At 51.6% G+C, this 26,652-nt stretch overlaps 1 protein-coding gene across 4 annotated transcripts in view; it reads right to left on the bottom strand.

The window, feature by feature from the left end:
- The window catches only part of BCAS4 (breast carcinoma amplified sequence 4), a 60,248-nt gene that overhangs the window by 30,168 nt on the left and 3,428 nt on the right, over window positions 1-26,652 (bottom strand). For 3 of the 4 annotated variants that reach the window (XM_019944025.3, XM_033839795.2, XM_019944020.3), the window contains exons 2-3: window positions 13,654-13,725; window positions 4,443-4,544 (exon numbers count right to left, since the gene is read on the bottom strand). In XM_019944025.3, coding sequence (XP_019799584.1) covers window positions 4,443-4,544; window positions 13,654-13,725 — 174 coding nt within the window. The remainder of the gene's footprint in view (window positions 1-4,442; window positions 4,545-13,653; window positions 13,726-26,652) is intronic. The other variant, XM_019944023.3, reaches the window with a different exon arrangement.

Below are 26,652 nucleotides of genomic sequence, written 5' to 3'. Positions count from 1 at the left end.
GGCTCTGGCAGGGGCAGAGCTGAAAGGCTCTGAATAAGCCACATCAAGTGTGTGTGTGTGTGTGTGTGCGCGTGTGTGTGTGCGTGCGTGTGCGTGTGTGTGTTGGGGGGCGGGGAGACGGAGCCACAGGCTGGGCAGCTTCCCCTGGCCTTGCTGGGCCTGCACATCTGGTTGTAAGACACAAAAGAAAGTTCTACAGTCCCTCCTCCAGCCGATTCCAATTTTACGCTCCCTGCGTTAATACCGTTAATACCGATGTGGCGGGGAGTATGAGGGATGCTGAGGAATGTGCGCTCACGAGGTCGGAACCGCCTCCAAAGTGCCTGCCAGAGAGGGCAGCCCGGCCAAGCCGCAGCCAGGGAGAGGCCGAAACCTGGCCAGGAAAGCTGATCCCGGGAAACTGGAAAGACGCGGACACGCATCCACACAGAGAGGGGAGGAGGGGACAGAAGGAGGGTGAGCGCTCATCGGGACCACCCTTGGGACTATAGGTGACTTCTATATAATTTTCTCTACAATGAAAATGAACCACTTTTATTATCAGAAGGGAGGGAGGGAAGAAGGGAAGGAGGGAGGGAAGGAGGGAAGGAGGGAGGGAAGGAGGGAAGGAAAGAAGGAAAGGGGGGGAGGGATGAGAGAGAAGGGAAAGTCACATTGTTTTAAATTTTATTTGTGAGTCCTGAATGATGTATCTGAATCCTTGCGGCAAAGGCCCCCAGCTTCAGAGCAGGGCCCAGTCCAGACAGGGTGCCAACGCCAGCACTGACTTTTGTAATCCCAGCTCCACCACTTCCCAGCTGTGTGACCTTGGGTAAATAACCTTGCCTTTCTGTGCCTCAGCCACTTTCTCTACAAAATAGGACGAATAATGGGACCTTCCTCATGGGGTTGCTGTGAAGGTAAAGCAAGTTGTTTCAACTAAAGCACTTAAGAGTCCCTGGCTCATAGCAGGTGCTCAGTAAATGTTAGTTTTTTCTGGCCTGAAAGGTCACCCCCATGGTTCCCAAGCCTCCCCTGCCATGGGTCACACTGATTTGAGAGCTGAGTGGCCTTGGGCTCCCTGGAACCCCCTGACATGTTAGGCCCTGGAGCCCCCAGTCGGCTGGACCGAGTGCTAAGCAGGCATCCCAGATTCTGGCTCTCAGCCTGTGGGCAACGGCCACCACCATAGCGACAGCCTGTCCTCAGCGAGCATCTACAGGATGCCCGGTGCTGGACTAACACCTTCACGATGACATGGTCACAATTTGCAGAGGAGGAAACTGATGCTGAGAGGGTGAGTGAGTTACCCAAGGGGCAGATCTGAGGCCCAGGTGGTCTGGCTCTGGAATCCATCCGCCTCAGATTGGGGTCTGATCGGGTCCTAAGTTTTATTGTTCTCATGTCACATGCAGCTTAGTGGGAAATACATATTCTCCCATTTGCCTTGAAATCCATGACCCTCTTGGACTAACTTTTTCTTCCTTTTTTTTTTTTTTTTTTTTTTTTTTTTTTGCGGTACGCGGGCCCCTCACTGTTGTGGCTTCTCCCGTTGCGGAGCACAGGCTCCGGACGCGTAGGCTCAGCGGCCATGGCTCACGGGCCCAGCCACTCCGCAGCATGTGGGATCTTCCCGGACCGGGGCACGAACCCATGTCCCCTGCATCGGCAGGCGGACTCTCAACCACTGTGCCACCAGGGAAGTCCTCTTCCTTTTAATGGAGACGCAGTTACAGAGAAATATCTCTAGTCTAAGGAAAGCAGCAGTTCCGGGGGGTTGACAAGAGGCAAATGCCACTTAGCCTCAATGTTGGGGAGACTCTAGGGCAGAGTGGGGACTGTGGCAGCCGAGAGATTCACACCCCACTGAAGGGGAGAGTTGCTTCTCAGCTCCAGCTCTTCCCAGAAAGTAAGGGGCTGTGGCTTGGGGTTGGTCTTCTAATACCTGACTGCCCAGTACAGTCCTGGATCCTGCTGGCATCTGAGTTTGCAATCTCCATCTAAAGCTTACAATAACTGCTGGTGGGAGAGTAAAATGGTGTCAACACTTTGGAAACGGATCTTGGCAGTTCCTAAAAAGACTTAACCACATGACCCAGCAATTCCAGTGCTAGGTATTTACCCAAGAGAAATGAAAATGTATAGCCACGCAAAAACCTGAACATGAACGTTCATAGCAGCCTTATTCATAACAGCCCCAAAGTAGAAACAACCCAAGGACCCATCAACTGATGGATGGATAAACAAAACGCGGTACAGCCATCCCTGCAATGGAATACTATTCATTCATAAAAACGAATGAAGTTCTGACACGTTCCAACCTGCATGAACCTTGAAAGCATTATGCAAAGTAAACTAAGCCAGACACCACAGGCCACATATGATATGAAATGTCCAGAGACAAATGCATAGACTCAGAGTAGATGAGTGGTTGCCAGGGGCCAGGAGTGGGGAATGATTGCTAACCAATGAGCCATCCTGTGTCTTCAGTGGCTTCCTACTCCTCAGGAAAAAGGCCACCATGCTGACCTTGGAGTGGAAGGCCTAGACAACGGGCCTCCTGCTGCCCAATGTCTCCAGCCCCGCTCAGGTCATGACCTCCCTCATCCCTGTAGCCTGGCCCTCCCCGGATCCTTCCAGTGTCCCCGTCTCCTTCCTGCCCCAGAGTGCAGATGCCCCCCGCCTCTGAGCCTCTGCCCGAGCTGTGCCCTCATGTGCCCAGCACAGCTCCTTCCACTCACCCTCCGGGGGCCAGAAGGTTCCGCTCCTTGCTCGCTACTTCCCTCCAGAGCACTCGACTCCCTCTAGGTCACCCTTGGTGAATGTGGTCAGCAGAATCACGGGCCCCAAAAATATCCCATCCTCGTTCCCAGAACCTGTGGCCAAAGGGACTTGGCAGGTGTGAATAAGGATCCTGAGCTGGGGAGACTGTCCTGGATTATCCGGGTAATCACAGGCATCCTTATAAGATGGAGGCAGGAGAGTCAGAGGAGGACAGAGCCTGGAAGATGCTACGCTGTGGGCTCTGAAGGTGGAGGACAGCACCATGAGCTGAGCGACGCAGGCGGCCTCCAGACACTGGAAAAGGCCAGGACGTGAACTCTCCCCCAGAGCCTCCAGAAGGAACCAGCCCTGCTGACTCCTGCTGACACATTTTGGACTTCTGACCTCAAGAGCTGTAAGATGCTAAATTCATGTTGTTTTAAGCCACTATGTTTGTGATAACTTGTTACAGCAGCCCCGGGAAATGCTATGGTCATGCTTTGTTGCTGTGTTTCTCCTGGCTGGAACACACCCTTGGACTCTGTCTTTCTCACTGTGAGAGCCCTGCAGCGGCGCATAGTAGGTCCTCAATAAATGCTAGCGGACTGAATACTAAGGGAAAAATTGGGCTTGAGAGTTGGGCCAGCCCAAGCAAGGCAAGAACCTGGGCTACAAATCTTCACATTTTCTTTCCTCTTTCAAACATGTGGAATAAAATTCAAATGAATCAGCTATTCCAAGGGCAAAGTTTTAATTATATTCCTGCCTCATTCTCTGCTGACAAGAATGTTAATTCTCTGTTAACTCTAGGGCCCACTGCCGGGCTCCTTTCCTCCACAGCTCAGAGGGACACACGTCCCCTTGGTCTAGGTGACAGCTATTAAATTGCAGGCTCCTCCAGCCTCCCGGTCCTTCACTGTGCAAGAAGCCAGGCGCCCAAGCCAAGGGCCCCAGTTTGAGTAAGAGCTTGGGCTCCAGAGGATGTGAGCTGCAGTCCCAGCTTCACAGAATTAGCTGTGTGACCCCAGAGAAGTGGCTTACCCTCTCAGAGCTCGTGTTCCTCCTCTAGGAGACGGGACGGTGAGGATACTGACGTTGCAGTGCAGCCAAGAGGAAATGAGATACCATGCACCGTAGCCTGGTGCCCACACAGGTAAAGGGCGGGTGAAATAAGTCAGCAGTGAGGCAATAGGGCATGGTGTGGATTGTGGTGAAATGCAGAACACATGTCTCGTCTGAGGGGCGGCTGCCACCAGCTCTACCAGAACATAGCCTAGGGGTTGGAGATGTTCTATTTCTCAGTTTGGGTCATCTTCACCTGGGAGTTTATATGTGTAAAAATTCACTGAATTGTACACTCACTATGTGTGCACTTTATGTATTTATACCTTAAAAAATAAACAGAATAAAGTATTTAAAGAAAGGTGGGTCTAGGGTTATGAAAGCTTCTGAATTTCCAAAAGCAGCTGAAAATTCAGATTTTTGTATAAAGTACCCTGATTTTTAAATGGGTACTTTATATAAATTCATATTTGTCATATTTTAGAGATACTGTGTAGGCCCCGTTTTGGCTACCACCCCACTCCACTGGGTCTAAGGCCTGACACTATCAAGGCCAGATCAGCATCTTGGAAGAGACAACGAAAGAGCCAGAACAAGTCCGTGGAGCTCACAAAGAAAGCTCATTATCCTGGACTCACCTCTAGCTGGTCCACTTTGGCGTAGATGCCACGCATTTCCATCACCTTGGCCTTAAGGAGGGGGATGTTTTCCTCCAAGATCTGTGAGGTATCGCTCCTGATCTGCAGGGAACAAGACAGCTCATCAGGCTCTCTGGCCCAGCCCCGCGTCCTCCTGCTGCCCTGGGGGCGGCCAGGCTCTTCAGAGACCTCGCTGATGGCCGAGACACTGAATGCCATCCTGCCCAGGGACAGGCCCAGGAATGACCCATAGTCCCGGGTGGGGACCAACCTCACTGCCTCTCGGCACCCAGACCCAACCAGGTATTATTTACTGAACTGCAAATTAATTGTTCCCCCTGACCAAACACCCAACACCACCAGCTCCAAACTAAATACCTTTATACTGTAAACCAGTGAACTGGACCAAATGGAAAGAATCAAAATCTCTTCTCTAAACTGAAGTCGAGGTAAATCAAGTTTTTGTTACACTGGAACTAATAATGTCAATGAGAAGAGTTAACAATAATCATTAACATTAATGACGAGTCTCGTCATCATGCTGCTTCCTACACGGAGCCACTGTGCTAAGCATTTCCTGCGCATCATGCATCTCATTTAATTCCAAGATTCTTCTGCTTGGAAGGACCCCAAAAGCGACTGAGAACTTTGGGAAGCCACATCTTTCCCTTGATCACTGAGATCGGACACTTAAGCCTCCGTTTTCCTGCAGAGCCAAAAGTGCCAAGCCTAACCCTTAAGTGTGTGTGTGTGTATGAGAGACAGAGAGATTCCATTTCCATGTTACCATGTCCTGACCACACAGAGAGGCAGAATACATACCACTCTCAGATTCTAGGGAGCATGTGGATCCCCTGGAGGGAAGCCTGTTAATGCTGACTTGAAGGCTCCTCCAAGTCTGGTCTAGCTTGCGTGGGGGTGGCGGGCAATCTGTTTTCTGCCAAGCTCCAAGGCTGTGCTGGAGTGGTGGTCCGGGGACAGTCAGAGAAACTCCAGTGGGCTACTAGGATTCAGACTGGAGTTTGAATTCAGCTCTACCCACCATGAGCTGTGTGACCTCGGGCAAGTCACTGCACCTCTCTGAGCCCTCCTTTGCTTGTCTGGACAGGGAAGCAATCAAGACAGTCCTTGCTTCCTTGGAATGTAGTGAGGATAGAACGTTTAGCAGGCTGTTTGGCATGGCGTGTGCGGGAAGCTTCTGACACGGTCCTCAACAAGCCCCACCTCCTGGTGTTCATGTTTTTGTGTGATCCCCTCCCCGAGACCATTGCCTGGATCTAGAGACTGGCTCCTAAAGAAGAGGAGTCAGCCAACGTGAGACATGGCCCTCCTGAGACTAGAAGACTGTCACTCCATCTTGCTGGCGGTCTCTCCCACCGCCTGGTTCATGCATGCTTCCCCCCACCCCCTCTTCCTTCTCACTTGTCCTCTCCTGCCAGCTGTGAAGAAGCAAGTTGCCGTGATGGAGCAGCCCGCCTCTGGCCAAGGGCCAGTGAGGAACTGAGGGCCTCAGTTCAATGATCGTGAGGAGCTGGATCCTGCCCAGAAACACTGACTTTGCCTGGAGGCAATCCTGCCGCAGTCGAGCCCTGAGGTGACAACAGTCCTGGCCAACATCTCGATGGCAGCCTGTGAGAGACCCTGACCTACAGGACCCAGCTAGGCTGTACCAGAGTCCTGACCCACAGACACGAGCACATAATCAAGATCATTGCTTAAGTCACTAAGTATGGCGGGGTGGGGGGGGAATTTGTTATGCGGCAATAGCTAACTAATACAAGGTGACAACTCAGCAAAAAATTTTAATTTTAAAAATGTTTTTGAAAACTATACCCATTTTCCCTCCTCTTTCTGCCTAAGTATATGAGACCTCTGGTTCTCCTGCCATTCCGCTCCCATCACTGTTCAGGATGACACTTCCCTCCTTGCCCTGGGTAGCCATTCCATCACCTGCATGTCTAAAACCAAACCCTTCCTTCCTGGTCCCCCTCCTCTGGTCAGGGCACTGCCATCTCCCTGGGCACCTGGCTCCAAGCCCACTGTCCTGAGGCACACTCCTTTCCCATGCCCTGACCCCCTGGGGCCAAAAAGCAGCCCCAAGAGGGTGGCATCTGGCACCAGGCTGTCTGGCCTCAGTCTCTGCCCTGACCTCTCTGTGCCTAGGTTTCCTCATCTGTAAAGTGGGGATCAGACTAGTGCTTCTCTCGAAAGGATGCTTTAGGGATTATACAAGATCGTCCATGTCTGCATGTGGCCCACATATGTGGCTCATTTGGCCCACAAAGTGTTTTCGTGTTTAAATTTGACTTAATTTCCAACTTTAAAACTCAAGTGGGGCTCCGAGGAGAAATGGCTGATTCTAGGGTTGGGGCAGGGAACATATAAAAGCCTGGAGCATCTCATAGTGCCAGAAAGTAAGAAAGTGTTAAAAAAAAAAAAGAAAAGAAAAGAAAAGAAGGATGGGGCAGGTCAAAGGAACACAAAAGCCAACCTGAAAGAGCCACATGGCCCAAACTGGGACAATTTGAGCAACAAAATAATGTAACATTGGACGATATCCCCAACTATAAGATAAATACACACGAATGTGACAGGAACAAGGCACTGAACGGGTCGCAGAAAGGGGGATGTGGTGATGCTACTGTGGAGCCAGGCCACCAGCCCAGTGATGCCGTGTGGGTGTCACGTGCCCCTGATGTGATGTGATGAGAAGGCGCCTCAGCTCTGGGGATTCTCTCCAGAAGCTCACAACGCCGTCTAAGCACAAGAAAACATCAGACAAACCCAAACTGAGGGGCCTTCTACAAAATACCAAATACCCCTCACAGCTGCCAAAGTCATGGAAAGTCAGGAAAGAATGAAACTGTCACGGACTAAAGGGGCCTAAGGAGACCTGACAATTTAAGGCAATGTGGTGTCTGATGGATCCTGGAACAGGAGGAGGACATTAACGGGAAGCTGGGGAATCACAACCAAGTGTGGCGTTCAGTGAGTAGCCAAGGATCTGTGCTGGTTCCTTGGTTTTGACAAAGGTACGAAGGTGAGGTTAACAGCGGGCGAAACTAGATGAGGGCTGTGTGGGAACTCTTTGCAATTTTTCTGTAAATCTAAAACTATTCCAAAATAAAATACATAGATATGGCTTTAAAATATTCAACAGATTAAGTGCGGATTTATAACTTCTCTTAAAAGTCAGCAGCTTTGGCGACACTGGGCCCGTCTCCCCAGGCACCGCAGGCTAGGCTGGGTAGCAACTGCTCCCTCCCAATGGCACGCGCGCTCCCAGTTTCTGCAGTGGCCACCCATCCCTAGCGCCTCGCCCCAAGCCCCTGACTCCCTCCATATCCTGCCTGGCTCCTGCAGGCGCCTGCAGTTGTTAGCTGGGATAGGGAAAAGGGCTCGATATCCTCCCTTGTTTCCCCCAGGCCAAATTTCTAGAGAGAAGCCCATCCCTCAACAAGGCTAAACTCGGGGAGAAATTGCCATGATGCGATGAAGAACAGAAACTCATGACAAGGTCAGAGCACAGGGAATCAAAGGCAGATCTTTTCTTTCTGTTAATTTCTAAAGAAACAAGCAGCGGAGCACAAGTGAGAATCAGGAGGGACTCGTCTCAGCAACCCACGGGGGTGAAGGGAACGCGGCGGAGATGAGATTCTGGAACTCTGCCCGCCTCGCCTCAGATCCTCAGGAACTGGAGGGCCAGAGGGTCTGCGGGCCGAGGAGGAAGGCCCCTCTCTGCAGAGGCTCCTCCCCTGGCTGAGACTCAGGGCAGAGCGAACTCTCTACGCCTGCCCAGAAGGCAGCCTGCAGGTCCTTGGGGGGAAAGTAGAGGGTAGTCCTTGGAGTCTGAAACACCCCCAAACCTTCCTCTTGGCTCCCCCAAGAGCTGGGAACCGAGAGACAAAAACCAGGGTATTTAACTTGGGCTGGGGGCGGGCAGGGTACCAACACCCAGGAGCGTTCATCACGTGCTGAACAGACCCTGTGGTACAGGAATTGCTTTCTCTTCAACCTTGATTTATAGGTGATGAAACTGAGAAAAACTAAATGAGCTGGGCAAGGTTGCAAACCTACAAAGTGGGAGATGGAGGATGCTAATCCAGGTGGGTCTGAGGCCACCTCCTAACACCAGAGGTCTGCAGACGTGTTCTATCAGGCTCACGCAGAACCAGCCTGAAAAACCGGAAGTACCACCAAGCGAGGTGCCAAGATCTAAAATTAAGGATATTTCCCTTAGAAACCCAGATCTCTGGCTTCTTGTGAGAAATCAGAAGACCCGGCCACACTGACATGCCACATGTTCCACCTGGCAACAATCAGCGGGCGCTGGGTGACAACAGCCCGCTTTGGTTCACCAGAGTCTCCACCACTACCTACAGTCTCCCCAGCACGGCGTCCGTGGCCACCCCATGCCCTGTTCATCTTACAGGGGAGTGGAAGGAAAGGGACACATTTCTCTTCTCACACCCATCCCACCTCACGTCATCACATCACAGGCATGCGCGTTCACGCTTATGCAAACTTCTCAGAAGAACAAAGATGTCAGGGAAGAAGCAGTGCTTCTTGAGCCTCTAATGGGATGAAACTCCAGCCAGGTCTATGGGCCGGGGGGCCCTGGCGGACCCTTCCCCAGCCTGTCCTCCCAGCTCCCCGGAGCTGGCCTCCGGAGCCCAGAAGCCTGGGTAGTGGATGCAGGGGGTTATCACAGAGCAAACATGGCTCTCCAGGATGATGCAAGGCCCAGGAGGAAGAGCCAGACGCACTTGACCCAAGAACGCACACCAACCCCAAATGCAACTGCTGGGCAGAGGCCAACAGGAAATGTTCTCCATTTATGTGAGAGATGGGAGAGTCGCTCCCTGCCAGAAGGTGGGCCCAAGGCTACTAGGGTTTCCGAGGGCCCAGACACGCTGCCCAAAGCCCCAAGGGCACTGAGCTGAAAGGCCTCACAAATCCAGTCTCTGTGGATAAACTCGTCTGCGTCACGGCCCTCTGGTGCTTTAATATTGATGACGATGATGACCTCAGTAGCTACTATTTATGGGTCACTTAACACACAGCAGGCACCATGCTAAGCAATTACTTTTGATTGAGTGTAAATGACATACGGTGAAGAGCCCAGGCCTTAGCGGACAGCTCGATGAATCGGTATGTGTTTACATCTGTGGAACCACCACCCAGACCAATGCATGGAACATCCCCTCACCCCATAAAGCTCCTTCTGGCGTCCTCCCCGTCACGACCACCCTCCCAAGGCTAACCTCTACCTGACTTCCGTCCCATGGACTGGTTTTGCCTGGGTGTGAACTTCATATGGTGGAGCCTCACACAGGAAGCACTCGTGTGTCTGGCTTCTGTCCCTCAACAGCACATTCGTGAGAATCACCCACGTTGCCGTGTACGGCAGGTCGTTCTTTTCCACTGCTGTGCGTTCCAGCGTATGAATAAACAACTGTTTATTTACCCATTTCCACTGCCCACAGACACCGGGGTTGCCTGCAGTTTGGGGCATGATGAACAAAGCCGCTATGAACATTTGTGTGCGAGTGTCTGCTCCACACGGCTGTCCCTTTGTGCGTTTCCACCAGCCAGTGAAGGAGAGTTTCAGCTGTCCCGCATCCTCATCCACACTTGCTAATGTCTGTCTTTTTCCTTTTGGCCGTTCTACTGGATGTAAAGGCACATCCCTGCCTTGTCTTTTCCTCGCGATCACTCTTTGGAGATGGGTACCATTTGCAGTGGATGACCGATGGCCACAAGTTCTGCAGAGGGGTCTATGTCCTTTCCCCTTGGATCCGGTGGGCCATGTGGCTGCTCTGACCAATAAGATACGACAGAAGTGACACTGTGCTAATTGCCATACCTAAGTCTCCAGAGGCTTCTACTTCCCATCTGTTGGAGCGCTGGCTCTGGGAGGCCAGACGGCCACGAGGAGAGGCCGCATGGAGGAGAGTGATGCCAACTGGTCCCCAGCCAGCCAGCCCTCCCAGCCCAGACATCAGACAAGTGAGGGAAGCAGCCACCCTGGATGTCCCCAGCCCGGTAGGTGCCACGGAGCTCGGATGAGCTGTACTCTGTGCCCCGTCCCGGCCCACATAATAAACTGGTGGTTGTTTCACCCCACTAAGTGTTGGGGTAGTTTGATGCTGCAGTAGATAATCAAAGCCACCACCTCCATTTTACAGAGGAGAAAATAAAGGTACAGAAAGGTGACATGCTGTGCCCAAGGCCCCACTGGGAAGAGTCAGAGCTTGAAGTGATGGCAAGAGGCGTTATATCTAAGGTTAGAACAGGTCATGAGCACATGGTGTGAATGCTGGTCACTTAGAGTGATCCGGGACAGACTGGCAGAGGACTTAATACATCAGACAGGAAGGTGGACTCTCACTCCTAACAGCCTGATTTTATCAGAAAGAAACCATTTCTCTCTGGACTGTGCACCAGGGAGCCCGGCCGTTCTGGGACCTCTAACTTGATCAGTGTTTCCAAAGGCCAAAGCAGGGCCCTGGGGACAGTGGTCCATGGTGTGACATCACCTGCCTCCCAGAGGTCCCCACTCATCCCTGGCTTGGATCAAAAGAGAAAAGGAGGTCCCAAGCCAGGGCTGATAGCTGGACAGCTCTCTCTCTGTACCATGGAGCCCATGACACCTGGGCACAGACACACTAGGTAAGCTAAGCACCAGATGTGGGGGCCAAGAAGGTTTCTATAATCGAAACGGCATCAGCACAGAGCCTCACTGTAGGGACTGCGAACACAAAACACCTCCATGGGCCACAAAAGCATCGTACCAGGCGCATTCTATTATTAATGTAGACATGCTCATTTGCATATAAACACACTGAAATAGTCTTCACTTCCCGGGAAGTGCAATCTCTTCCATTTCTTAAAAACACGGGACTCTCTCGGTCTGGTGGATATCTGCCTGCTTTCAGTAGGGCCCGAAGTACAGAGAAATGTTCTCTCCTATAAAACACACGCACACAGCACAGGACAGATGCACCTGGCAGGTGGCCGGGGAGTCAAGGAGGCTCCCATGGGGAGCAGTGGGGACGGTGACAAGCAGGAGAGCACGTGTGCTCTCCACAAGGGTGGCCACTGTCCAGCTCTGGCTGATGCTTGCCAGGTGAGAACAAGCACGCATGGGGCAGGGGGTGGCGGGAAGGACAGATCTTTGCTTTTCCAAGAGAAGCCGGGAATCCATATTTTTTTGCATGACATTCTATAAATGTCAGCAGCTCATTCCTCCTTCTTTTTTTTCCCAGAGACATCCAACATGTCTGCAGACAGGATTGGGCCCATGGGTCATCTTGTGACCTCTGTATTTAAAATCTTTGCATAAATGCATCTCTAGGCTTTGAGTTTGGAGAGGATCTTCTCGACGCTGCATACAATCTTGCACCTCCGCAGACTTCCCACAACAGGAAGCCTTGAAGTTTTTAAGGCAAGTAAGGCCTGGCCCCTCACTGTCTATCCAAGCTGACTTCTGCCCAAAGTTCTCTTTGAGGGTAGTTGGTGGATCTCCCTTCATGGGAGGAGGATGCACTGGGATTTGAGAACAAAACTGTCCCAGGATCGCCGTCCCCACCATCTTCCCAATGCCCCACTGTGTGGGCCCACACTGCCCCTATGTGCCCAGCATGCCACCCCCAAGGGCCGGTCCCTCTGCCTGAATGCCCGCCTCCCCAGCAATTGAATTCTTCCTGTTCCTCTTTCAAACCCCAAATTAATCACCACCTGTTCTGCAAAGACTTCCTGATTTCCCAGGCAGAATTTAACACCTCTTCGTTTTTTTAAAAAAAAGCAAACTGAGTCTTGGGATTATGTGCCCAGTTCCTTCTAGAACCTCTTTTCCTTTTCAAAACCTCTGCAGCCTCGCTTTGCACCTGGAACACACCTCCAGGCCAGTGCTTCAACCCTGGAGGACAGCGGCTGGGACACAGATCGGGTTTGGGGGATCGGGGGCTGTTGCGGATGGGAGGAGGGGAGGGTGGATGGATGCGGACGGGAGGGTGGATGGAGACAGATCTGTCTCTCTTTGCATCCTCAGGCTCACCAAGGGACCAGTCAGAGAAGGTGCCCAATGTTCGGTGATGAAGAAAGGACCATTCAGGGCGTTCAAAGCCAGTCTCGTTACCCAGCTCCCACCTGGACCCACATCTGAACTAAAAAATTGGCTCTCAAGAGAAAAACACAGATAGGTCCTTGTGGGAATGTTTGTGTCTTGTTCACTGCAGTGTCCCCAGGGGCTGGCACAGGCAGGCGCTCAGATGTCTGTTGAACGTATGGGGATAAAGTCGTACCCATCGTGGCAGGTTGCTCTGAGGTGGAATGGGAGGATACAGGGAGCACGCTCTGTACGGAGTGTGGCACAAAGTAGATGTTCAACAAACGCTACTCCCTGGGGCGCTCACCAGCGTCTCTCCAGACGCTTGGTACACATCTGCCCGGCTGGGCCCAGCTGGGCTTCCTGTGCTCCGGGGGAGAGGCAGGCCTGGTCCCCAAATGGAGCTCCACCCTTTGGGCCTCCAGGCCGAAGCCACGAACCCTGGCTGCTGGTGTGCCTTTAATAACCTTGGGAACTTCCAGAACATTCTATCAGCGCTCCTCAGGGCCCCACAGCTGTCCAGCAACCATCCTGGAGACACAAGGAGGAGTGGGACCTTGCCTTCCTGGCCTAGGGCACCATCTTCCACGGTCCTCCCCACCCCGCCAGGAGGAGCCGCTCCCACCAAGCAGGGTGGGAGGCAACAGTGGAGGGACCAAAGGGCTGAGGAGGGCGCTCGATGCCGCAGCCCGCCAGGGCCAGGACCCGGCCAGGAGGCTCCTCCTAGGCCTCCCAGGCCTGAAGCCATTTCCTGGCTGTCTCCACGTCTGCCTGGCGAACTGTGCAGAGCAAGGAAAGTTAAATATAGTCTTAGCGTCCCCGCCGACCGGCTCCCCGCATCGGGCCCGAGAGTGCCACCTGGTGGCCCACTCCCGCCTCCTCGGTGGAATGAAGGCATCTCCGGGGAAGGGCGTTATCAAGATGGCCGCCTCAGGGAACCTCGTGTGGACAGAGGGAGAGGGTGTGAGCTGCCCCCACGCCGCTGCCCACGCCTCCCGCTGGCTAAGCCGCCACGCCACCGAGGTGGCTCCCCAGGGAAGCCCAGGAAGGCCCTGAAGTCTGGGCTGGGCCTGCACCCACGGCTCCCAGGCGGGCACTCACCATGTCAGCCAGGCTGCAAAACTCTTCCAGCCTGAGGAGCAAGCCCTCGACGGTCTCCTCCACCTCCGCTGCCTGAAGAGAGACAAGATCCTGGAGATTAGCAAGTGGTTTCCAGGGAGACAAACGCCCTTCATTGTCTTTCTTTTTTTTTAAAGCAAACTAAATCTTAGGATTATCTGCCCAGTTCCCTCCAGACCTACTTTGCCTTTTCAGAACCTCTCCTGGCCTCATTTGAAATCGGGATGTGCCCGCCTCAGTCTTGATAACCTTGGGCACGTCTGTTTAACCTCTCTGGTTCAAGCCACCGTGGACCATCCACTCGACGCATCTCTCAAAAGAGACGAGATAAATAAATACTAACAGGAGATAACAAAGCGACCCTCATCACCCCCATTGTTTAGATGAGGAAACTGAGGCTCAGAGAAGTAAGGGAACCTGCTCAAGGTCACAGAGCTAACAAGCACTGGGGCCCAGACTCTCCTGTAGGTTTGAGTCCCCAGCCTCAAAGCCTGCTCTTATCAACACTGAAAAATGCCTCTTCAGACAGACCACAGGGAGCAAAGTCAACTGCAGGAGATAGAATACAAAACTACCCTTGTGACACGTGTCTGCTTCAACAGAGAAAGGCCTGGGATGATACTGCCAAACTGTAATAGTTAGGGGATATACTTACACTAAAAAAGTATTTGTTGTTTATCTGAAATTCGTATGTGACTGGGGGTCCCGTAGTTTATCTGGAAACCCTATCGATAGTGCTTACTTAGCCCTGGGGAGTAGGAACTGGGGAATGAGGTCTGACACTCTGACACAGGAGCCCTGAATGTTTTATGTTACGTGAAAGGTCCAAACCTCAGAAGTTATCAAGGCCAGGCGGTAAGGTAGATGAACACAAAGCGGGCCACCGGGGCTTGGGGTGATCCGAGAATCACTCTGCCTACTTCTGGAGCAGCCAGCCACTAGCAGCCATCAGCAAACACAAGGCCAGCATTGCCAGAACCTTCCATTTTCAAGAGAAGCCAGAAATTCTAACTTTATGGGAAATGTCCCAATTTTTAAGTAGTGGCACAAATTCAAAAAAAAATTTTTAACGCTCCATGGGCCAACCAAAATAGAACATGAAGGGTCTCCCTGCTTTACTCACTTGTGTAAAAATTAGTCTGAACCCTTTTTCCCCTCGAGCATGTACTATTTTCATGATTTATAAAATACCTGTTATTTTTTTTTCTAATTACCAGCATCTAGGAAGGAAGTTCAGCTGGAACGTGAACCGCTTTCTCTGGCTTACCAGGCCGAATTGTTCTGCTCCAGGGAGGTGTTCCCAGACATTTCTGGGCAGGCCTGGCACCTGCCCCCCTCACCTGAAGGCTGCCCTTACTGGCCACTTGTCCCCGGAGAAATGTTTATACAGTGCAGGAGCCGCCTGCCGCCTGGGCTGTCAATACCACAACCAAATAAACGGTTGCACAAAAAAACATCTTTCCGGCTGGAGTATAAATAGTACCGAGCTGCAATTTTAAACTCTGCAACCTTCATCTCACAGCTGGGACTATTTCTGTGCCTGGCTGGGGGAGGCTTGACAGGGGAAGGGGACTGCAGTGGAGGGAGGACAGGAAGTCCCCCTCCCACCCCCCAAAAAGTAAAAGCATGGTAAAAAAAAAAAAAGTGTCCTTAATGCACTAAGGGAGAAAGAAGGAGCTGAGAGGCCACTGAGGTGGCAGGGGGAAGGTTGGTGGTTCCTTCTGATGCAGAGGAAAGCGAGAGAGACGGGAGCGGGCACAGATGCATGAGGGAGCACAGTGCAGACAACCTACGCCCCAGTCCAAAGATACCTGGGAAGACTAAACCTGCCAGAGGGACATGAAGGACCACGCCCCAGCTGGCTGGTCGGCCTCCTTCCCAAGACACACTGCAGCTCTTTGCTCATAGGAAGAGCCTCTCGACCTCTCCTAGCGTGTTCACAAAGGAAGTTAGTCAGTCCTGAGTTCGAACCCCATCTTTCTCTTTTGCCAGCTGTATGACCTTAGCCCGGGGGCTTAACTTGAGCATCTGGGCAGGCTCATCTGTGACAGGAAGTGCCGCATCCATCTGGCAGGATTTTAGGTTAACCTCACATAACAGACACGGCTAAGCCATTTAACGGGGCGCAGGCACACAGCAGGCACATATAAACGGTTGCTCTGTGGATCTCTCTCACTACATAATAGAAACAAGGGCTAATCACCATATGTGGAGTATCTCATTTGCTTCTCAGGAGAACTCTATACTGTAGGTGCCATAATTTCCCCCTTTCTATGGATCGAGAAACAGAGGATCAGAGAGTTTAAGTCACTTGTTCAAAGTCACACAGCTAATAGACGCTGAAGCGAAAATTTCACCTCTCTGACTTCAGAAGTTTGTCACCACCAAGGTGCTCTCTGGGGAGGGGGAAAGTGTGCCCGCTTTACTGCTGCCTGTCAACTATGGTCTCCCCACCACCCCCTCCTCCTGGTGCCTAGGGCGGTGGCCCAAAGCAGCAGGGAGGGAGCAAAGAGAGCATTTGCTGACTGCTTGGTCAGTTAAGGGAAGGACAAGTCCCAAGACATTCCCAACCAGCAGGAAGGATTAGCTACCCCACCGTGCCCACAGGTCATTCACGGGACAATTTTCTCTCACGGTAATTCCCTAAGTGGCCTCAGAAATAAGCGTCCTGCAGGCTGCAGCCCACATGCCTTTTTAACCAGCCCATAAGCAAAATGAATGCCCTCACCATCCTTTGCAACCCCCGGGCAGAAACTGTCCCACTCCGAGGGAAGGGAAGCAAGTGGCTCGCTTTAAGTGACATTCAGGGCGTGGTCAGTGGGGACGGCAGGCAGGCATCTTTTTAACACGCGAGAATCATGGTATTCACCGCCGTCTTCCACATCTGCTCAAAGTGCCAATCCCAGCTTCCCAGCTGGGCGTGTCAAAAGCCGAAAAGGGGCTGGCTCTGCCTACCAGCAGCTGGCACAAGGAAACACAAAATGATCCTCCACCATCCGTGGTCTTCTCCATCTCCACAAAGGGAAACTTCATCTTCCAGGTACTCAGGCCAAACACATGGGAGGATCCTGGACTCCTCTTTCCTTCCCACCCCCAACCCCATCCAACCTTTACGCAAACCCTCTCAGTTCTGCCTTCAGAATATGTCCCAGATCCAACCGCTTCTCTCCACCACTCTGGCGCAAGGCAGTGCCTTCCCTCGCTGGGGCCACTGCAGTAGCCTGTTACTCACTGGTCCCCTGCTTCCTCTTTTGCTCCCCTTCAATCTACTCCTCAGAGACTCTGTTAAAACCAAAGCCCTCCTCAGCTCAGAATCTTCCACCGTACCACGTCACAGCCACTAGAATGGCTACGACCACAAAAACGGCAAGTGACAAAAGCTGGTGATGACGTGGAGCAACTGGAACCCTCATCCACTGCGGGTGGGAATGTGAACTTGCGTGGCTGCTTTGGAAACCAGCCTGGTCTGGAAACCAATCTCAAAAGGTTAAACATAGAGCTACCCCATGACCCAGCAATGTATCCAAAAGAACTGAAAACAGAGGTTCGTACAAAAAAACTTGTACATGATTCATAATAGCCAAAAAAGTAGAAATAACTCAATGTCCATCAACGGATGAATGGACAAACAACATATGGCATGTACATGTGATGGAATATCATTTGGCCATAAAAAAGAATGAAGTCCTAATACGTGCTACACCATGGATAATCCTTGAAAATATATGCTAAGTGAAAGAAGCCACAAATTACATGATTCCTTTTATGTGACATGTCCAGAAGAGGCAAATCCACAGAGACAGAAAGTGTCTTGGTAGTTGTCTCCCCCATGGAATGGGGGGAGGGGGAGTAGGGAATAACCGCTGATGGTTACGGGATTTCTTTTTTGGGTGATGGAAATGTTCTGGAATTAGGTTGTGGTGATGTCTGAACAACATCAAGAATATACTAAAAACCACTTAACTTTATACTTTAAAATGGTAAATTTTATGTTATATGGATTATGTTAATTTAAAAAAAAAGTCCTCCCCCATCTTCCATCTCAATCAGTAAATGCCTACTGGAGGCCTCCCCAGCAACCACACCAACCATGTCCTCACCCCAGGGCCTTTGCACCTGCTGTTCCCTTCACTGGTAAAGCTCATCTCATACTTCCTTCTAGCCTTTGCTCATATGACTCTCCTTAGTGAGGCCTTCCCTGACCCTGTAGCTTCCCTACCACGCCACATCCTGCCCCAATTTATTTCTCTCTTTAGCCTTTATCACCATATAACTTACTATATATTTTACTTGTTTCCTGTCATCTTCCCCCAACAGAATGAAAGCTCCTGATGAACAAGGGTTTTCTTTTCTTTTATTTACCTTTGTGTTCCCAGGGCCTAGAATAATGCCTGGCACATAGTAGGTACCTGTGTTTCCTAAGACGGCCGTCCAACTCTCTCCCATCCCACGTATCTTTTTGCAATATGACCTTGCCACTCTGCCCATGAAGAGGTAGGATCATTCCTTTCCACCCGAATCTAGTCTGTGACTTGCTTTGACCAGTAAAATGTGGTGGAAGCAACGCTCTGTGACTTCCGAGTCTAGAGACCTTGCAGCTTCTGATTCACCCTCTTGGAAGACAACAGCAGGCAAGTTTGCTGCAAAGGCCACAGGGCGGAAAAGATCCTGGAGAATGAGAGGTCGTGCAGGAAAACTGAGGTGCCCCAGCTGGAGCACCAACTGCCCAACACATGAGTGAGGCCATGTTGGACCTTCCACTGTCACCAACCCTCCAGCTGAACGCAGCCTCATGAGGCAGCCCAGCCGACACCACGGGAGCAGAACGGCGCAGAGGAGCTCCACCAACCTCAAAATCAGGCACTATAAAATGGGGGTCGTTTTTAAACACTAAGGTTGGGAGTGGTTTGTTACCTGGCAATTGGTAACCAATACAGTGCTCAATGAATATTTGTTGCAAGAAAGGAAGGAGGGAGGGAGGAGAAAAGAAAAGGGCCACGGGAAGGAGGAAGAAAAGTGCTCTCCTGGAAGAGCTGCAGCCTGAGAACAGCAGCCGCAATGGCGTCTTAGTCCCCATTTGCATTCATGCTGTGTGGTCTTAACTATACCTCTGACCATCTCTGTGCCTCGGTTTCCCCACTTGAAAGTGAAGGGGGGTGGGAATCCTCCGACTCTCTGTGTTTGGAGATGGAAGCTGAGGAGGGTCAAGTAAGTTCTTTCTCTAGGTTACTCTTGGTGAGATGCTCCACCCATGCAGGAGATGGCTGTGACCCCACCAGGGTCTCCAAACTCAAAAAGACAGAAGCCAGGCAGGAAATGAATACTAGGGAAGGGGGCCACGCTTAAGAATGTTTTCTTCACATTGCTTATCTCAGTTTCCCACTTTTGACAGAGACGTTTTACTTTCCTCCGAGAAACACAGCAGCACCAGCAGGATAATAAATGGCAGCTGGGGCTTCCCTGGTGGCACAGTGGTTAAGAATCCACCTGCCAATGCAGGGGACACGGGTTCAAGCCCTGGTCCAGGAAGATCCCACATGCCACGGAGCAACTAAGCTTGTGCTCCACAACTACTGAGGCTGTGCTCTAGAGCCAACAAGCCACAACTACTGAGCTCGCATGCCACAACTAATGAAGCCTGCACACCTAGAGCCTGTGCTTGCAACAGGAGAAGCCATCACAATGAGAAGCCCGCGCACTGAAACGAAGAGTAGCCCCCGCTCGACGAAACTAGAGAAAGCCCGCGTGCAGTAACTAAGACCTAATGCAGCCATAAATAAATAAATAAATGGCAGCTGACGCCATGCAGGGAGACAAGAGGGAGGGGTGGGGACTGTGGCAAATGGGAGGCCCCGTCTAAAGAGGACAGCTGGGAACTTCCCTGGCGGTCCAGTGGTTAGGACTCTGCGCTTCCATTGCAGGGGGCATGGGTTCGATTCCTGGTCAGGGAACCAGATCCCACATGCACGCCGCAACTAAAAGATCCCGCGTGTCGCATCTAAGACCTGGCACAGCCAAAATAAATAAATAAATAAATATTTAAAAAAATAGAACACTTAAAAAAAAAAAAGACAAAAGGATGATCTAGATATTTATGAAAGCTCTTCCAATTCGAAAATGTTCAAAACTAACCTAAAAAATTAAAAAACACTCTGACGGCCAAACAAACCTGACTGTAGGCTGAACAGAGCCTTCAAACCTCTGACCGATTGGTGTCTTTAAAACGCAAACATCGGGCTTCCCCGGTGGCGCAGTGGTTGGGAATCCGCCTGCCAATGCAGGGGACATGGATTAGAGCTCTGGTCCTGGAAGATCCCATATGCCGTGGAGCAACTAAGCCCGTGTGCCACAACTACTGAGCCTGCACTCTAGAGCCCGTGAGCCACAACTACTGAGCCTGCGAGCCACAACTACTGAAGCCTGCGCGCCTAGAGCCCATGCTCCGCAACAAGAGAAGCCACTGCGATGAGAAGCACACGCGCCACAACGAAGAGTAGCCCTACTCGCCGCAACTAGAGAAAGCCCGCGTGCAGCAACAAAGACCCAACGCAGCCAAACATAAATAAAATAAATTTAAAACAAAAACAGACAAACAAAAAACCACACAAACCCAAACATCTATGAAATGTCCAGAACAGGTAAATCTTTAGAGACAGAAAGTAGATTAGGGGTTCTTGGTGGAGGGAGAGCTCAGGGGGACAGGGTTTCTCTGGGGGGTAATGAAAATGTTCTAAAATTGATTGTGGTTGATCGTTGTGCAACTCTGTGAATAAACCAAAAGCCATTCAACTGTACATTTAAATGGGTGGATTTTATGTCATGTGAATTATATCACAATAATGCTGTTTACAGACACACACACACACACACACACACTCTCTCTCTCCCTCCCCCTTCCCCTCCCTCTCTCTCTCCCGCCCCCGGAGAATCCTTCTAGAAACCACAAGGTCCACTCAGCCCAGGAACAAGGCCACTGAAGACCTGTAGCTTTTGCTGCAACATTTTTCAAGAAGCCAGACATTTGGATTTTTATGTGAAAACTCCCACTTTTTAAAAGTTGGCATCTACTTAGCATTTTAAAAAGCAGATCACCATGCCAGCCAGAGGACACCCACATGCAGCCCGTTCAGGGGCGGGTGTGGTGGTAGCTTTGCCTGACACCTGGCGCTATGGCCTGACCTTGCTCCTGCTTCCTCCAGCCGGGCTGGGCCAGGGTCCATGAGTACACGACGGGGGTGAAAATGAAACAGGCTCAAGGACTGTGAGGCCTGCCCACATTCAGGGCATGTAATTAGTAATGTCACCTCTTCTCCAAAAGCGCTCATGGTGGCCCCTTCAGATGACAGGGAAAGTAAAGGTCTTCAGAGGAAGCAGCCTCATCTCTGTGCACAGGATGAAAGGGCAGGATCAATGGCAGAAAGACCCTGGGAGCTGGGCAAGCCAAGAATGAAGGGCTGGAAAGAGCAAACGAAGGGATTCTCCAAATGGCCTTGCGCTGGAATCGCAAACTGAGAGGACCTGGCCCTTTAGATGATGATCCACTTCCCAAAGAGGGGACACGGGAACTCCTTCCTCCCAGGCCCCTACAGCAGCTCAAATAAGAGTTCCCATCCCCCAGAGGGACCCTCGACCTTGAGGTGTGAATGTCTAGAAGGGCTGACTACTCTACTCTCGCCTTGACCCTGACTTTTAAGAAGGTTAATTTGGCAACAGCAACCAAAATTTTATATGCATGTATCCTTGGACCCAGTAATTCCCCCACTAGGTATGTATCCTCCGGACATATATGCACAAATGCAAAATGATGTACGTACAGAGATACTCATTGCAACAGCCTTTGTTTTGGGTTTTTTTTTTGGTTTTTATTTATTTTTGGCTGTGTTGGGTCTTCATTGCTGTGGGTGGGCTTTCTCTAGTTGTGGTGAGCAGGGGCTATTCTTCGTTGCGGTGCACGGGCTTCTCATTGTGGTGACTTCTCTTGTTGAGGAGCACAGGCTCTAGGTGTGCGGGCTTCAGTTGTTGCGGCACGTGGGCTCAGTAGCTGCGGCACGTGGGCTTTAGAGCGCAGGCTCAGTAGTTGTGGTGCACGGGCTTAGTTGCTCCGTGGCATGTGGGATCTTCCCAGACCAGGGTTGAACCCGTGTCCCCTGCATTGGCAGGTGGATTATTAACCACTGCGCCACCAGGGAAGCCCGCAACAGACTTTGTAACAGCTAAAGAATCCATGTAACCTAAATGTCCATCAGTAGAGGAATGGTTACCTAAATTATAATTCAGACAGACAATGAGATTCTGTTTAGCAGCTAAAAAATAATTGGCCAGCTCTCTGTGCACTCATATGGAAAGCTGTCTAAGACATAGTGAGTGAAAAAAGCACAATGCAGAAGGGGGAGGCGGCAGGTGGGGACGACAGGGGACACAGGCATGGCCTGCAGCGGCCTCTGTAGAGCAGCAGGGGCTGAGAACCGGGAGAGGCAGGGCCTCACTCAGCATTCCATGGTCACCGGGACCTTTGGATTTTGTAACATGTGCATATATTTTTTATTTTTAAAACAAACTTATTTTAAAACCAACTCCAATTCACTTAAAAGAACCACAGGCCAAATTTCCATCACACTTGCACCAAGGAACCAATTCAGATCCCGAGACAGCTTAAGAGAACCGGGGGCTCATGCTGACCGCGGATGCAGCAACTATGCTTTGCAAACCAAAAACTGGAATCTATGGTTGGTCTCACGTACACAGATACAGAAAGTTAACATTGGACTTCCAGGCTTACACGAGGTTGTGCTAGTGAGAGAAAATTCACCACCTTCTGCACAAGCGAAGGGCTGAAATCGCCCTCTTGCAAACACTGTGTGGAAATATTAATGTGTGTCACGTCTACCCTCCCACCTGTTCTGAGAGCCCTGAGGGCGGCGGGCCTCTCCTGCACTTTTGCTTTCCAGCTCCTGACATGGGGTCCGCACCTGGTACCTGCTCCATAAACAGCTATAGAATGAATAAGTGAATAATTGTAGCTAATGCACCAGATCGCTTATTGTGGGCCTGACCCTGAGCCAAGTGTTGCCCGTGAATCATCTCATCCAACCCCACAACTGGAGGGGAAAAGGCAGAGAGAAGCATGAGCGCAAAGCCGAGATCTGAACCCAGGCCATGTGGCTCCAGAGCTGGTCCTCCCACCACTCAGCCTGACCAGGAGCAAGCGGGTTGGGGGGAGGCACACATCTGTAAAGGATGCTTCTTCAACTGATACGTGAGGCATCAGTAGCTGGTGCGGTAGACACAGCAGCAGGCAGGACCGACGGGTTTTCTGTCCTCCTGCGGCGGCTGGAAGCAGGCATTCCTGGGCATGGGGCCAGTCCCGCTAGCACTGACGGAAGCTGTGAGCCCCCGGCAGGCTGGCCATCAAAATCTCCGGAGGGGCGCTTACAAGTCCAGATCCCCAGGCCTGGGGTGCCTCCAACAGTTAGCAGTCGTGGTGACCGTCCAACAGACTAATCAGTCTTGGCCACTCCAGGCTTACAACCTTGCTGGAGGGTTTTCAGCGTTCCAATGCCCAGGTGGCACCCACACCAACGAAATCAGAGTATCTGGGGGTGGGAGCCGGGCATCAGCACTTTTTGTTGTTGATCTCAGATGATGCAGATGTTTGGCAAAGGTTGGGGACCACGCCCTACCCCAGTGCTCTCACCTTGGCTATGCTCCACCTACCACACCCCACTCAGCGATCGATTTAACTGGATCTCCTATTTATAGATGCATGAAATAGGTGTTTTTTGCCTTTAAAGTTTTTATTTACACTGCACACACCTCTGTGCATCTTGCTTTTCTCCCCGGTGCCGGAATGGCATGTTCAGAGCTGACTCGCTGCAGCCGCGAGCTGTCCGCTGCGCGGGAGCATCGCTACACGACCAGCCTGGGCTGGTTGGCACCAGGGTCACTTCCCGTCTTTGGGAACCTGTTTCAAAGCTTCTCGGTTCGTGCTGAGAGTCAGCCAGACTGGGAACTTCTAGCCAAGGTTCCAAGGTGACCCTCCCCCAAAGCCCAGCTGTCCTGTGATAAGAGATTGTTCAGAGCCAGGGACAGGTCCTTCCACTGCTGGGCAGTTCTGCGGGGAGAAATATAGGAACTTTCTTCCGAGAAATGCTGCCCCTCTCCAAGCGCCCACCTTGGCCTTGGCTCTCACACCCCCAAAGGTTCTGATTCAGGGAGCCTGGCCAGCTCGGTGTACGTCCACCGGGACATCCACACCTGTGGTCCCCCTGCTGCCACGCCAGCCCCTCCGACGCGATCCAGCACTGCAGCCCTAAGTCCACAAATCTGATCCCGTCTTTCCCCTGCTCACACCCAGCTTGGCCCTGCTCACAGCTTCTATCCATGACACCCCAGAATCGAATCCAGACTCCTCCCCTTGACCCCAGGCCCTGCCCCCTCTCCCCTTTATCACTGAGGTCCACCCACTCAGGCACCTCTGGAGACCTCATTTTTCCCTGTCTCCAGCGACACACATGATGTCAGATCTTTGCCTGGTGGTTCCTTCCAATCTTCCTGTGTGTCTCTATCACAGCCCCTCAGGTGTCTCCCTCGTGGCATTTATTACCGTTAGCTACTCTGCTGGGTAACTCCTAGTGGGCTCATCTTCCTGACTGCAGTGCCACACCTTGAGGGCAGGCATCGCCTCTGTCTCACTGGCCTCTCCCCGGTGCCCGGCACAGTGCCTGGCACACAGCAGGTCTTCCATAAAGATCTGAAGGGGCTTCTCCGGTGGCACAGTGGTTAAGAATCTACCTGGGGCTTCCCTGGTGGCGCAGTGGTTGAGAGTCCTCCTGCCGATGCAGGGGACAGGGGTTCGTGCCCCGGTTCGGGAAGATCCCACATGCCGCGGAGCGGCTGGGCCCGTGAGCCATGGCCGCTGAGCCTGTGCGTCCGGAGCCTCTGCTCCGCAACGGGAGAGGCCACAACAGTGAGTGGCCTGCGTACCGCAAAAAAAAAAAAAAAAAAAAAAAAAGAATCTGCCTGCCAATGCGGGGGACGCAGGTTCGAGTCCTGATCTGGGGGGATCCCACATGCCGTGAAGCAACTAAGCCCGTGAGCCACAAGTGCTGAGCCTGCGCATCTGGAGCCTGTGCTCCGCAACGAGAGAGGCCGCAGCAGTGACAGGCCCGCGCACCGCAATGAGGAGCGGCCCCTGCTTGCTGCAACTAGAGAAAGCCCTCGCACAGAAACAAAGACCCAACACAGCCAAAAATAAATAAATAAAATAAACTTATTTTTAAAAAAAGATCTGAGGAATAAATTAATATAGAACTACATCTCTAGACAGAGTAGACTGTGCCCTGGCACCCACCCACAGACTTCTAATCTGAACATCCAAATTTGAATCCCGAAAGGGGACCAGTAGGTCATAAGAATAAGACACATGCCAGGGTTCCCATAGGCACAGGGTGTTTGCAGGTTGGACACAATAAAATATTCTTTACTTCCACAAAGAAACAGTCTCTTCTACATTTTTTCTTGAAACTCAAGGGCATTTTTGGCTAATTTATGTTTTCCCATTTCAGTCCAGACACACGGTTTGGAGAAATAGTTCCCTTTCCTCTTATAATGACTACAGAAAATTCAAAGGTTCAAGCACAAGGGTAAATGGTAACTGACACCAACTTCGGTATGAGGGAGACAATGAGGAGGAGTGGGGACTGTGGCAAACAGGAGACCACAACTAGGAAACAGGGACCTAGGATTACCAGACTGTCCATATTTTAAATAAACAAGAAACTCAGATTTTCTTCATGAAAATTCTCCATTTAAAAACCCCTATGTGAATTGAACCCATCATATCAGAGTACTGGATTCAGCCTCTGGGCCACCAGTTTGCAACCCCTTATCTAATCCACATGTGGTTAACAGGCGCTTTCCCCCATCATCCTTTGCCCACTCAAGCAAAGTCCCTAGGTGTGAGAAAGTGCTGGCTTCCTTTATTTCCTTCCATGTAGGCCATTAACCCCATCTGTGGGCAAATCTGTCCCGTGTTCCAGCACAGGAACCAAATGGAATTCTCAGAGTCTGGTCAGGAATTCACCCTTGGGTGGGTATCAGGAGCCAGCCATTCGGGAGGGCCCTGAACTCCCCTCCCTCCTAAGTCACAGGGCACCCAAGAGGCAAACATCTCTCTCTCTCTCTCTCTCTCTCTCTCCCTGCCATCTTGAAGCAGCTTCCGGAGATCCTGCCTGAAACGTCCCCTAAAAGAGGAAGTTCAAACCAGAAAAAGAGAGAAAGTAAAACACAAGAAGCTGGTTGGACAGAAAAACCCAAAGGCACTAGAAATAGTAAAATGCTCACCTGCCGACTCATCTCAACATGCTGCCCTTCAGCGGCTCCTCGATCCGGGGAGACAGTGCAAAGTCCCAACACGGTTTCTGCCCCCTCACTAGCCCCGCCTCCCACAGCTCCCCCTTCTCCCTGCTGCTTGCTCTTCTATCCTGGTGATCACCCTGCTTCATCCCACCCCAGGATCTTTGCCAGTTGTTTCCTCTGCCTGGGATGTTTTCCTCCTACCTCTCAGCCTGGTCAACTTCTATTCATGCTTCAGAGCTCAGCCTAAAATGATGCTGCCTCAGGGAAGCCCTCCCTGAACACTCCCAGACAAAGTGGGGTCCCTCTGCTAATCGCCCTCCTGGACCTCTGTGCTTCCTCTTCCCTGCCCATTCCTAAGGGGTTACCACTCGGGTCTCAAGCTTTCTTGGAGACGCCTTCCCCACCCCATGTCTCCCAGACACAAAGACACCCTCTATCACATCACCCATGCCCATGTTCTCCATGGCATTCATCACAATTTAGAGGTTTTGTATGTTCTGTGTTTACTGTCTGACAGTCGGGCCATGAGAGTGGGAGCCCTTGTGTGTTTCACTCCCCGCACACGGCAGGGGTTCAAGGTGTTGAACGAGGAAGGCCCACTTCCCTAAGAACCCCAGGACACCC

Source organism: Tursiops truncatus, chromosome 15 (genome assembly GCF_011762595.2).
Source record: "Tursiops truncatus isolate mTurTru1 chromosome 15, mTurTru1.mat.Y, whole genome shotgun sequence".
NCBI classification, from domain to species: Eukaryota; Metazoa; Chordata; class Mammalia; order Artiodactyla; family Delphinidae; genus Tursiops; species Tursiops truncatus.
The sequence above is the reverse complement of the archived record's forward strand: the minus strand, read 5'-3'. Positions and strand labels throughout refer to the sequence as shown.